At 41.8% G+C, this 14,234-nt stretch overlaps 2 protein-coding genes across 11 annotated transcripts in view; one reads left to right on the top strand and one right to left on the bottom strand.

The window, feature by feature from the left end:
* Nucleotides 1-6,036, top strand: part of NPNT (nephronectin) — a 66,490-nt gene extending 60,454 nt beyond the window's left edge. For all 5 annotated transcript variants that reach the window (XM_083835534.1, XM_083835535.1, XM_083835533.1 and 2 more), the window contains 2 exons: nucleotides 60-316; nucleotides 3,831-6,036. In XM_083835534.1, coding sequence (XP_083691660.1) covers nucleotides 60-316; nucleotides 3,831-3,926 — 353 coding nt within the window. In that variant the 3' untranslated portion in view covers nucleotides 3,927-6,036. The remainder of the gene's footprint in view (nucleotides 1-59; nucleotides 317-3,830) is intronic.
* The window catches only part of TBCK (TBC1 domain containing kinase), a 148,061-nt gene that overhangs the window by 2,982 nt on the left and 130,845 nt on the right, over nucleotides 1-14,234 (bottom strand). For 3 of the 6 annotated variants that reach the window (XR_014584151.1, XR_014584152.1, XR_014584153.1), the window contains exons 31-40: nucleotides 12,591-14,191; nucleotides 11,939-12,060; nucleotides 10,939-11,026; nucleotides 9,144-9,274; nucleotides 7,824-8,046; nucleotides 6,744-6,915; nucleotides 4,583-5,528; nucleotides 3,772-3,999; nucleotides 3,537-3,628; nucleotides 1,882-2,041 (exon numbers count right to left, since the gene is read on the bottom strand). The gene's annotated coding sequence lies outside the window, so the exon portion shown is untranslated. The remainder of the gene's footprint in view (nucleotides 1-1,881; nucleotides 2,042-3,536; nucleotides 3,629-3,771; nucleotides 4,000-4,582; nucleotides 5,529-6,743; nucleotides 6,916-7,823; nucleotides 8,047-9,143; nucleotides 9,275-10,938; nucleotides 11,027-11,938; nucleotides 12,061-12,590; nucleotides 14,192-14,234) is intronic. The other 3 variants (XR_014584155.1, XR_014584156.1, XR_014584154.1) reach the window with 3 other exon arrangements.

Genomic DNA, 14,234 nt, shown 5'->3' with positions numbered 1-14,234 from the left:
ATGCATAAGCATTATCAAACAGCAGAACTTTACCAAAGTCACTGCTTTCCCTTTTGCAGGGGGACAGTACCTGACCATCTCTGAAGCCGAAGGCAAAGAGGGAAAAGCAGCGCATCTTATCCTGCCGCTGGGCCACGCGGCTCAGGCTGGGGACTTATGCCTGTCGTTTCGGCACAAGGTGCCCGGCCTGCATTCTGGTGCCCTCCAAGTCTTTGTGAGGAGAAACGGTGCTCACGGCCCAGCTGTCTGGGGGAGAAACGGTGGCCATGGCTGGAGGCAGACACACATAACTTTGCGAGGACTGGGCACCAAGAGTGTGAGTACAATTGCATTTACTGCCTTTTTTTTCTTTGCATGAGACTCTGAAGACACTTAGGTGGTGTAGCACTCAATCATTTGCCTTCCGGGTCCAATTTCTGCCTGTTTTTTACTTCTACATTTATCCTTGCCAATGGAATCACATTTCTAATTAGTTCTGTGTAGAACAAACCACAACACCCATAGTAATAGACAGACGGAAAACTACAAAATAGCTTGTACTGAGCTACCTCGTACAGCCTTTTCATCAGGGACTCACTTATCATGTAGGAAAGAGCAACCTAAAGGACAAGAGCATACTGGACTTGTTTTGGAAAAAAAAAGCAAGTACAAATTTTCCAAATAGCCCGTATCAAGATTGGTCGTGAAATATGCTTTAAAAAAAAACACAGTGTCATGCAATAGGAAGGATCATCCCCTGTGGATTAAGAAGTGGTTAAACAGATATTGATTATATCTGTTTATATTATATACTATAGTATATAATATATACTATATACACACACTATATACTATAATAGTATATATATACACTATATAGTATATTTATATGCAATTTATAGTGTATAATTCATACACTATATACTATATTTATTCTATAGTATATTTATACTATAGTATAGTATATTTATACTATATAGTATATATACTATTATATGTAGTAGTGTATATATAGTATATATTAAATACTACAGTATATAATACGAACAGATACTATATACTATATATATACACACTATATACTATAATAGTATATGTACTATATAGTATATACTATAATAGTACACTATTATAGTATACTAGTGTATATATACAATACTATATACACACACTATATATCATAGTATATATATACACTATATAGTATATTTAGATATAATTTATAATTTATAGTGTATAATTCATACACTATATACTATATTTATACTATAGTATAGTATATTTATACTATATAGTATATATACTATTATATATAGTAGTGTATATATAGTATATATTAAATACTACAGTATATAATATGAACAGATACTATATAACTATATATATACACACACTATATACTATATATACCATAATAGTATATATACTATAATAGTATATGTACTATATAGTATATACCATAAAAGTACACTATTATAGTATACTAGTGTATATATACAATACTATATACACACACTATATACTATACAGTATATATATACTATAATAGTACACTATTATAGCATACTAGTGTATATATACACTATATACTATATATACTGTACTATACTAATATAAATTATATCTATATAATATATAGTGTATATATATACTATAATAGTATATATAGTATATAGTGTATATATTTAGTATATATAGTATCTGTTTATATTATATACTATAGCACGTAATATATAGTATACATACAATATGTACTATATAGTATATATAATACAGTGTATAGTATATGCTATATATACTATAATAGTATATATTATATATTATTATATATATAATATCCCATATATATTAATATATATGGGATATTGAGAACAGTCATTTCTGACACTGCAGGGAGGTTACCTGTGTTATTGCACATGTTTTTACGTTCTTCAGCACACCTGCAGCTGATCTGGATGAGGAGGTAACTGATGATCTCGGTATGCCAGTATCACAAAATTGTTTAACATAATCAGAAGCAGCTGTATGAAGTACCATGGAGAATCTTTTAATACCTGGAAATCTTAGAAGCATTGGGTGATTAAAATGATGCATCAAATGCTCGGCATTTTTCTTCAGTCTCTGCTTTCAGCAGAGCAATAATAAAAAAGATGCCTGGTGTTCTGTTAGCTGTAAACGAATGTCAGACTGAGAATGTGGACATTTATAGCAGGTGAACAATATATTTATCCCATTCTTACAATTTTTTGCTAAGTTTAACACTGACCCTCAGAAGTAGGGTGCTATGTTAAACATGGTCTCTATAAGAACACTTTTAAAGTAAATATGTATTACTAACGTATTTACTGGAAGACAAGTAAATGAGTTTTAGGGACCCCCCCCCAAAGCTTTTAAAGAAGAATAACAGCTCCCCTTTGCACTGTCCTCTGCCTCAGCAGTAGCTGTCAGCGTGGCTTGCAAACCGTAACTGATCGCTGCCTCACAGGACCTTGCAGAATCGTCAAGTTTGGGAATTTTTCCAGCCAGGCTGGGTAGCCCGGGCTGCTGACCTAAAGCATTTGTGACATTTATTCCAAGGATCAGGGAATGAGAAAAAACGCTAGATAAGCAGGGAAGGCACTAGCCACAGAAAAGTGTAGGAAAAATGGACACTTAATTTTCTAGCTAATTAAAAAGCAAAAGCAATTAAATACTAGTGCTTTTTTTTGGGGGGGGGGGGGGGGGGGGGGGCTTCTGAAAACCTGAGAATATGAATAGAGACTGGAATCCTTTATCAGACTTTCTGATGACTTTGCTTTGTGTAAACTATTTCTACAGCACATCCAAAATCACTTATTTCTAAACAAGAATTTCAGCATATTCAACATAGCTTCTCTGACTTCCCCTGTTACTATGCTTTATTTAAAATAAAAGTCTGCTTTCAGCAAGCATCCAAACTATTTTTTAACTACACAGGTGAATTTCTGATCTGTAAGTCTGTATTAACTCCTTCCAGCTCAGTGATAACAACAGACGGTTACAAAGTTTTGCTGTAGGCTTTGAATAGTTTTTAAAACCTGGTCAAAAAATACCATATTAAAGCCATTCAGGCTTCTGCTTGTAAGGCAGTAATACTGGTGAGCGATACTGATTTATGGCAAGTCAGCTGGCCGTTCTGTAAATCATCCCTGCCCTGATTTATGCTATAGGTCTTCTACTCGAGCTTTATGTTTGATGAGTTTCTTCTATGCAGGCTAAATCTGGACTGCTAACGGTCTCCGTAAATCCATGCCCAAACTTCCACTGCCATTTTGCAAGCAGTCAGTGCTTCTCTAGATTACCGCAGCTCTGCAGGAGCCAGAATTTGTTAAATAAAAGTTGGGGGTTTCCAGTTCCAACTATGTTTGGCATTTGGACCAAGTCATCTGTGCGGTGTTTTAGGGATGGAAAGCTCCTCCATTAGACAGGATTTTGTTAGACTATGCAGGATGTTGTGTGTTTGCTGTGAGGGACAATGAGAACAGTGCAGCAATGAGCTACAGAAAGCACAACAGATTCTCCTATGTGGAAGTTCTTACCTCAGATCTGGCAACTGGAGCAGGGCTTTAATCACCACCTTGATTTGTGCCGTAACTGCATCCTGAACTGCTGGCTCGTCACAAAGATCCTGCTAAAGTGAAGAAAGAAGGAGAGGATCAGAAAAAGAAAAAAAATCCATAATTCTGAGCAGAATTATATAGGCATTTTTGAGTCAGTTAAGACCGGCTGCACTTTCTTAGGCTTTTGCTTTCTTACCATTACCCAGTTACTCACACAAGCAAAGATTCTTTCATTTCATTCTTGCACTCCAATTGTTCTTTTTCTTTTCCTAGGTTATTTTCAGAGGGGAAAAGGGGAAAGGAAGAACTGGGGACATTGGACTCGATGATGTGATCTTGAGGCGAGGACGCTGCTCTGAAGAACATTAGCAAAGACAGGGGACTAGCACAGTCATCTCCTCTAGCCCTTCTTGTACTATTCCTATCGAGCTTTGAAACAGAGCTGCAAGAAAAAGAAGAACCAGCTGGAGAGTGACAACTTCTTAGTGGTCTGCTAAGTGCAATCTCACTGAAACTTCCCTTAAAAACATGAAGAGCACCTCCCGGGATTCAGGAGCTCCAAACCCAATTGCTGGTTGCTTCTATTAAGCCTTACTCCTAAATCATATTTTGTATGTGATAACTTTATCCTCTCTTAAGCCTAATGAGCGCTCACACAAAGAGCACTTGTGAAAAAGGGAGAAATAATTACAAATGGCGTGAAAAGAAATCTCCGGCTCAGAAAGTTAACAGATACTCATTATTTTCCCATAGTGCTACTCTTCTATTAATTAGAGTTGACAGACAGTGGGATTGAGCTAGCTGCAGAGCCAGCTCAGCCTGGCTGAAGCCTGGACCTGACCTTTGGCGTGCTGCCATTGACCTTCGAGGAGGGGTTGTTTCATATTAAATAGCATTTACGTGGGTGTTGCATCTGTATTAAAAAGCAGTTACATAGAGTAGGCGCTGCATCCTGTAATATTGCTACTGCTGTGTTTTGTGTATATGTGTATGGTTATGAACATATTTATGTTTTGAATACTTACAGACTCTAGTTGCGAGGTAATTGGCAGCTGTGCTTTCCTATTACACGAGACAGGAGTTCAGCACATGGTGTGATTCTACTGGGCCTGCCAACAGATATGTTACCAAAGTCAGTTAATGGTGCTCATTGACAAATGCTGGTACAGTTCTTTGTGTTGTAATACGGTGAAGGCAAAAGACCAAATCCTTACCTGACGTAAACTGGCATCTGATCATGCTGTCCAGGTTTGCTTTTAGCTCAGGAGCAAGCCCTAACGGGCTCTCAGTCCTGCAAGAAACTCCTGGTTGAGCTGAAGATTGCGCAGCCAGGAGAAGGTAACTTGTACCTCGTGTGTCTGAGCCCTCTGCAGTGCTGAGGGCCCTTCCCTTCCCATGCCTGGCACAAGCCCACGCCTAAACGAAAAAGGGCAGCTGCCTTATGGCCGTGCAAACAATTCAGACCGCGAAATGCCTTGAGCCACCCTTGTCAAATGTCCATATTCCATCCAACTGTTCTGTATATAATAAGCATTTTACTGTTTAGAACTAGACCAAATATTAGCTCTAGCTGGCACTAAATGTTTATCAGAACTTTGGACTAATTTTTTACTTGCATATCATGCATGTGGTCTGCAGTTTCCCAGGGAATTGTTCGATTTCGTTTGTGATTTTTGGTTAAGGAACATCATCATCATTGCCATTAATAAGTCTAAATTTGACAAAGTAATAGTAACATGTCAGAAAATGACAAAAGACAGATAAAGTGTTGTTAGTGGCACAGTCTTAAAGCTTCAAAAATGTATACATAGGAGAAATAGGTATTGGATCTTTTAAATACTTACATAAAATGTAAAACAAATGTCAGCTTCATATCATCAGGATATCACATCAGGAAGAGGATCTTCACCGAGAGGGTGGTCGCACACTGGAACAGGCTCCCCAGTGAAGTAGCCACTGCACCAAGCCTGTCTGAATTTAGGAAGAGATCGGACTGTGCACTTAGTCACACGGTCTAAACTTTTGGGCAGACCTGTGTGGTGCCAGGAGTTGGACCTGATGGTCCTTATGGGTCCCTTCCGACTCGGGATATTCTATGATTCTATCATTCTATCAATCTATAAATATACCATTAAAAAGAAATAAATTAAACCTTGCAGACAGTCCACAGAGATGAGAGGCCATGTTCTGAGTGCCTGGTTCTGACAAAATACCTTCCTGAGGATACTTTTTCAATTTGTCCCCTAGCACTCTATGTATAAGAGATTTCACCAAACAGATACTGCAAAAGTGTGTCAGCAAAAATCTTGAAATGGAAAAACAATGCATTTGTAAAAATTCTTTAAACTATTTTGCTTCAGATATGATCATGATCTTTTTTCTCTTATGTTGCTTTGCAATATGTCAGAAATATTTGTGAATAGTTGAAATGCCTTGTCTTTATTTTAAAGTAATCAGTAAAGAAGGCTGTTACTACTAATTGGAATATCTTGTTTTCATTTCTGGATCAAAAGTCTCATTTTTAGTGCAATGAAATGAACCAAAATATGTCAAGTCAACAACAATGAGGTAGCTAATTATTTAACTATTATCAAATTTAAAATTAAAAGTGCATTTGACTATAATATGGTAAGAGCTGTATATATATATTATTCAAAAGGAAGTATATATATATATTATTTGAAACGAAGCGTGACAATTTTCAAAATAGCTTTTAGAACAGTTTCATGGGTAAATCAAGAGTTTGAGATATAAAATGTCCTTTCTAGAAGAAAAACCAGCAACCACAGCACACTACTGAGCCTGCTCAAGTTGTATTCTGTGACATCTACCATAATTAACGCATTTTGATCTGCTTCATATGCAGTGGAAGAAGAAAGGTCTTTCTTATATTACCACAGCTCTCTTAGAGTGAGACTCCCTGGTTAAAACAAAAACCTTCTAAGTGAGACAAAGCAGTTTTTGGCCCTTTACAAACAGGCCTTAGAACCCAGAATCTCACTGAATACAGATGGTGAGCAGAAATAAGTACTCAGATGGCAACAGGAGGATTTGGTGGCCTGCACTTCATCTGCACAATCAGACCGGTGACAAACACCGTAAAGCCTTGTAACCACTGACGGTGGCACTGGGATGGCCTTTGGGAGTCTGGCTCTGCACTAGCTGCCACGGCTGTCGGTCACTCACCTCTGGAGCTGGTCATGCAGTGACACCGTGTGCGTCCCCTCCTCTCTTCCACATTCACGCGGTGTTTCCAACAAGGTGAGGCTGGTTTGTGGGGCTGGTGCGATACTCCTCTGCTAGCTCCCGCTGGACACCTCAGCCAGGATGGAGCAGATGCTGCCATTTTCACGCGAGCCTCAAGAAAGATCAAAACATGTCCTGAGGTATTCCTATGCGGTGATTTATAACTGCCCTTCTGCTTAGAGCTTAATAAATAGGTAACTAACTGTGCCAAAAAAAATGCCTGCTTAAACACTTAGGCAAGTGAAGAAGTTGCACTAAACGCACATGAAAACAGTTATCAAATGTACTGTACAGCTTTTTACCAACTTACAATTTTATGCGTTAAAAAGACATGCTAATCTCTCCCCCCCAGTATTAAAAATAAAGATTATTCATAAATTACAGATACCATGCCCAGTGACAGCGTGCATTTTCTGCATTTGCTGATACTAAAGTAAGTACAATGGACAGGACAGATCAAAAATTTTTGTTTCCTGTTTCTATGCTGTACTGTCGCCTCACGTTTCATCAAAGCCATGTCATTAACTCACTAGCGAGTGCTTTCAATAAACCCCATTCCTTCTGGTGTAAAGCTTCCCTAGGTTTCCCTCATAAATCGTCCTAGAGGTGGAGGTTGAAGCATTATTTTTCTCATAGTTGGAGACTGCAACAATCACCCTAATAAGATTTCACCCCACTCAGCTTAGCCATGAGGAGCCGACCCTGAGCAGAAGACTGCTTGTGCCAGCAACCTCCATCCTCCTCCTCTGTCCTCAAAGAGGAAAATGCATTTTTAGACATGGATTTTAGAAAGCTGGAGTCATTAATTGTCAGCTGAGGCCCAGTTAACTTCTATGCAATTTTTCCTACTCTCATTTATATACATGTGTAAAACTAACTATACATAAACTAAGAGATAGTAAATATGTATAATGGTATATATGTGTATAGTAGTATGTAAAATGTAGTAAATATATATGCATATATCTGAAACACAAAATCATTAAAATTTTCCTGGTAGTTAAAAACCCAGTTGCTTACCTGCTGCTTTATCCTGACATCCTGTAGTCGTGCCAGGTTTGAGGACTTACACACCAATTAAAGAAGACTGAGCTGAGCACCGCGCACGGGAGTAAACCTGCAGCGCTGGGAAGAAGTGCTACTTTTAGTGGCAGGCTCCGGCGGTGATTTAGAGGAGCACAGAAACATCCTCCTGCTTTGAAGTTCATGCATTCTCGGAGCACACCTACTGCATCCGACAGCCCTAGTGATAGGAGAGGAAATGCATTTTTACCATCCGTAACGCTTTACTTGGCTGAGAGGAAGATGCCACCTGACTGAAGATCTTCAGGGGACACAGAGGCAACTTTAGCAATGAATAATGAGGCACCTTTGGAGTTCAGACACCAGCTCTGAGATCAAAATGAATCAAATCCCATTCCAATACTGCTCTTGCCACTTCTTGTTAACTTTTATGATCTCTTCACAGCCCAAACTGTTCCCTTGCTTTGAAATACACTGTCCTCTACACAGTGCTCGTGCTGGTTGCTTTGGGATAGCCTACTTTTTGGAAAAGGAAGGGCTTAGTGTTTTATTTTTCTCTCTTCTTAAACTTGCCAAACAACCTGGGTAACATTGCTGGGATCAGGGCAGTGGTTTATTTTCATAGCAAATAACCCAGTTACTGCATCTGAGCTCTCACTGGACTGTTTCCCTTAGGTTCCCATTCTTCTCCCAAGAAATTTCCAATTTAGCTCCGGAGAGTCAGGTGGGATATCATGCTTACACATGCTTGATAGACATGGATCGTGTAGCTCTAGCCCTCATTTTCTTAAAAAACACGTCAAGCAATGAAGCAAAGCGGGCCTGAATTTTCTGGAGAGAAATAATTCCCTGTTCCATACGTGAGGCACTCCCCATCGTTACTTCTCCTCATGTTGCTTCCCTGTGTCTGTTAAGAATCAACCAATTCTTTCTTTACTCTTAGCAATATTTAACCTCCCTCTGTAGTACACGGGCAGGTTTTTGTCCCTTTCCTGTTTTAATCCAGCCACTACAAATTCCCCAAGTCCCAGAAACAAGTTTCCATTGCTATCAAACCTCTCTTCTACAGGTCCCTTCTGCAGACACCACAGTTAGAGAGCAAAAGGGACATTTCTAAGGCATCTCCACGCAGGCTGTACCACGAACATTATGTGTAAATGTACACAGTGTGTGCCTGCTGCACCCCATAGGCCGAGGCTAAGAAAGCAAGCCAGGTATTTGTCCGGCACACAGAATAAGGATGCCCCTTCCTGTGTGATACAGCCACCGGCACTTCTCCAGTGACTTTTGTTACCCTTCTATTTGCTGACATTTTACCTTCTGTTCAAGCCAGGAAGCCGTCACGTTCTTCTCCCGAGTCTTTCCTCATGGTGCATTTCAGCAGCCCGGTGTCTCATTTCAGGCTTCCATCCAGGATCCTTTCGATTCAGTCCACGTTTGGCAAACACCTGGAACACCAAGGTGCAGCATGTGCCCTGAGAGACAGATTTTACTATGTTTGCATGCAGCATCGGTACCAGAGTTTGGGGTTGCCACTTACAGGGGATTTGAGGGAGACACCACGGTTGCTCTGACACCACTGGTGCCCCAGCAAAAGGGGGGACCTCTTCCCTTGCCTTTTGCCCCTGCCCTCCTTTAGGTCAAAAAGCCAAAGAAATGGATCCACCAGATTTCTCCCCCTCTTGGGGTGGTCCAAGGCAGAATCTCCCCATGTATGATGCAGCATTACTGTGGCATGCATCAACTCCGGTACAGTACCATGGCTTCTTACTGCAAACAATAGTTAAAAAAAAAAAACCAAAAAAAAAAACCAAAAAAAAACCAAGGAAAAAAGAAGTGCACCTTTTAAAGAAAATCAATTTTGAAACAGCTTGCTGCGGTTTAACCCGGCAGGCAGCGTAAGGAGCTGAGCAGCCCTTGCCTCTAGGTGAGTGCTGCTCTGCAACAACCAAAACCTCAGTGTGTTGTCAGCATTGTTCTCATCCCCAATCCAAAACAAGGACACGTACTAGCTACTAGGAAGAAAACTAACTCTATCCCAGCCAAAACCAGGACACAGAAAAAGGACTGGATGTGTACCTTAAGCAGCGTCCATCTGTCTTCTCTACACACGTGGTAATGTTGAGCTTCCACAGACACTGTAAAGCCTCTATAAAGCCTCTAGTGGCACAGCCACGTAATATTCCTCTTGGTTTAATAAAGATTCTTTCAAAGTGGCTCAATTTGTAATAATATCACTGAGCATAAATTAAGTCTTCACAAACCCTAAAAAGGCCATCACTTTCGCAGCCAATTCACATGCCTGGCTACAACCCTCAGGTTTCACCTGGTGACACCACCAGGCAGAGCTGCACCATCCACCCGTGAAAGGCTTTCTCCTCACATCCTTGGTCTCGGGCTGTCACGCTGCAGCTCCACAGAGGTTCTACCAAGAACAGAAAGGCTGCCGATTTCACGTGTGCTTTTATGACTTTGCTCCCTGATGAGCACAGTCATACACACGCAGCACAAGTGCTCAGAGAAGATAAGCAGACAAAAGAATACCCTGAAATGTGATCAGTAACAGAGCAAAGGCAACATCCAAACTTTAAATCAAGAAAAAGAAAAGTTGGCTAACTGAACAAGTCTCTTGACTATTACTTCGCTCCAGCAAATGTTGGAACTTATTCACTGGATGTTAATATCAGCGACTGAGGATGCCAAGCACAAGTAAACTTTCTCCTTTTCCCAGGCTCTTCCATCTAGACAACAACACGAAGGGTGGCACAGTGACACACGCGGTCACTTCCCCGCCTTCAGTCCCAGCACAAGAGCAAGAGCTCCTCATCTGGGAGCTCACACAGCACACGCCACCCTGGCTGGAGATGACAACACCACAGCTCTCAGCAAGGACCGCTTTCGTACGTGAGATGTGAGTAGGGATCTCAACCCAAACGAGCACCGAGCAGTGCCAGGTATGCTTTTAAACGAGGACAAGAAAAAAAAAACAACTGGAAGATTGCTTAAGGCAAGACATTTCATCACTGGGATTCAGTGGGGGTGTTCGAGAGGAACATTTTGGTTTCCATCCCTCTGACGTTCTGAGTTAGCTCAGGAAACGTTGGCATCTTACCTCAGCTTCTGGGACCAGCTGGAGGACAGGAGGAGACGGGATCCCACCGGGCTCGTCAACGCTTCCATGCCCAGATGGGATGCTCTCTCTGCAATACCAAACACGCATGATTCATGTTACCGTCGAGGGATCCTTTTAGTCATTGCGCTTTGGAGTGTATAAACAGGGCTCTATGACACAAAAACTGCTCGCTGATATTAAAACCAACGATTCTATGGTGTGCAACAATTTACATAGAAACCAGACACCTTTATGGCACAGTTAGAGGTGTCATTAAACTGTGAGCAATTCGGTCACCCTCCTGTCATATGCCACCAGTTTTATCCCGCTTATAAAAAATGATATTTTAATTGGCTGAACTCCATTACCGAAGGCTGATTACTAAAGCTGAGTGACGTTTAATTACCCACAAGGTACACTGGCAGTTTTGTGGGGTGTTACGAGACTTCAGCATTCTGGCAGCTCAGCTGTGTATTAGCAAGCAGCCCTGGCACACGCACGGGCTCACTGTGAAGCTTGCTGTGAGCTACTCTGCCAGCTTTTATTGGAGTAATTTGTTTTCCAAATGAAGATGTGCGAGTGGGGCTTGAAAAAAAACATTTCATTAATACAAAAAGCAGGCAGAGAAAGTACATGGTACATCAAGGGATGCCTTCAGCATCGCATGGCCTTTAATCACTTAAATAGGCGGTTAGAGGGCTAGACAAAAATTTGCAAGGGTTAAATACAGCGCAGCCCCACAGCTCCAGTCTGCAGACCTCTTGCTCGGGCTCTCCGTAGCACTGTTCCCACCTTCTGCTCATCCATCCTCCCACAGGAGGACACTTCTTGGGCTAACGAGTGCCTTCAGCACTGCAGCAAACACCCCACAGATGACACGTAGCACATGCTACTCTTCATTTTTCTCTCAAGAACTGTGAGCTGTGCTACTAAAGACATCAGGCAATTTCACACACTGTACTGGGTTCCCTGAGGAAGGTAAGGAGGAGATTTTTCTTACCTGATGTCACCACTGCAAGCCCGCTTTCCTAATGAGGGACCTTCAGTAGAGGCGACCTATTCAGTGTCACCCTCTGTGCTGCTCTGAAGGAAATCCTTTACAGACTGCATCAGGTCCCAGCACTGCATGAAAACAACAACAACAAAAAATCAAGTAGGGCAATATCCTGAGCACGTGGCAGATAAATCTGACCCACGTTTGTGACCCCTCAAGAGACAATCTGATAAAGTAGGGGTGAAACCACAGAAAGCGCAAAGGGGGAACGCAAGCAATGCCTGCAACTGCATTCCTCAGCATGGGTCTGGAAAACAACTGGCTTCTCTTTCTGGCCCTGAAATGCACCAACTGACACTTCAACGGGTGAGTTTTCTACTGACCAGCCTCCCTGGGACAGCTCAGGAGCACAGCATTTCCACACCACGTGACGCTGCCACCAGGCAAAGTGGCACGTGAGGGGGATTTTTAAGCCTATTGAAAGCATCCTTTGAATAAGGCTGCGTCCCGACTGTCGAACCGGCCTCGTGTCTCAGTGACGGGGCGGCAATTCCTGTACGGGACGCACATGGACTGCACAAACTGGCTGTTGGAAGGAGTTTGTGCACCTCTCCACACCCGTATTTATTACTGCTGAAAATCAGGAAAGTAAACTCACCCACGTGGGAGATGAGAGAAGCGGGGAAATGCTTACACCGTGCTCCCAGAAGGAAGTAAGCCCCATTTACTTGACCAGGACCCTGCTGCCAATGGCTTCTGCAGAGCAGGATCAGGTCCTTCCTTCATACCATGCAAAACACCTTGCTTGTGGTTACAGTGAATCCTCTCAGCTGTTCAGAGAAACTCATCTGCCTTTCTGTCCTGATGGAATGGCTGAGCAGGGCATCGAGAAGGCTGCTGGGCAGAAAGCAGAGAATACGTAAAACATTAAAAAGAACTTGGGTAGCTCTGAGACAAACAAGTAGATCAGATACTGATGAAATCACCACGCTCCCGGAGCTGTTTATGTGCAGTTTATTTCAGTTGCTAGTTAATTTTTAACAGACGTTGCTCCTCTCCCTTGCCAAGCAGTTAGGAAACTCACTGCAGAAGATCCACACGTGCTCCAGTAACAAATATCCAAGAGCGTTTCAAAGCAGATGTAGTAAATGGAGCTCTTACTCGATGTAGAAACTATTGTTTAAATCCTATTTCTCCTGCACCTGAAAATGAACAAACTGTTTTTTGCTCACATATAAGAAATTAAATGCAACAGGCAATGTCCCTCTCTCCTCCACTGTGTCCTGCTTTGTGCTACTGATTTTTAATTTTTTTTTCACCCCGGTATGACATGGCATTACCAACTACTCAGAGCTCTCTACAAGGCTCCAAAGCGGTTTCTTCGATGAGACAACCTTTACCAACGTTCAAAGTCTTTCACAATGTGCACTTGCACCAACCCTAAACCAGGGCGACACCAGGACGAGACAAGGAGAGCGCTCCTGGAGCCTCGCATTTCAGCAGTTTTGATGCAGAGCTTCCAGCCCAGCCCATACTGACACCAACTTAGGCAAAGCTCCTGAACAGACCTGCCAGTAACTGTACCAGCCTAACTGTAGGTACCTGAAACACCTTTTTTTGATGAAAAACAGGCTCTCAAAGCCTTTATCCTCAGCTGCATACTTTAAAGTTTAGGCCCCCATCTACCAGGAAGATTCAAGTTAGGTATAAAGCACTGCACCTGGCAGTGTTTGCCAGATCCTGCCCGAACAATAATAAAGTTTCTTTGCCTCAGGACCTGCTGAACCCAAAGACTGTTTTCTCTGGCACGAGAGGCCAATTTACTCCTCGAGATAAATATTAAGCAAAGAGGAATTTTTTGACTTTAGGAACTACGAAGTTGAACTTTTTCCTGCAGCCACAGTCACACCCCTCGTGCCTCCAACGCTGAGCTATTTTTAAAAAAAAATAATTCCTGTGGTATTTTCCTAACAGCCATAAAGCAGCAGGGCATTCTGTCAGACACACGTCGCTATTATTACTCCATCTATGCCTCTTGACTACTTCCAAATTCAGAAAGATTAGCCAGCTGTCAAAAGAAGATTAAAAAAAAGCAGAAGTTCCTCACTCTGTACGCCTTACTTTATCACTTGTTTTCCCTGGGCAGCAGCTCCGGCCTGGCAGAGGACCACCCTTCAGTTCTCGCCTTGAGGCTCCATCACATCTTGGAAATGTCCAAGCCCTGTGTGTTCGTGTGTCGCAACTCGGACCTTCTGCATGCTAAAAAAAGAAAAGAAAACTTGTATCTCCTGCCAGTGCTTCA

This window comes from Anser anser (assembly GCF_964211835.1).
Source record: "Anser anser genome assembly, chromosome: 4".
NCBI classification, from domain to species: domain Eukaryota; kingdom Metazoa; phylum Chordata; class Aves; order Anseriformes; family Anatidae; genus Anser; species Anser anser.
Note: the sequence above shows the minus strand (reverse complement) of the source record. Positions and strands in the feature narration are given on the sequence as shown.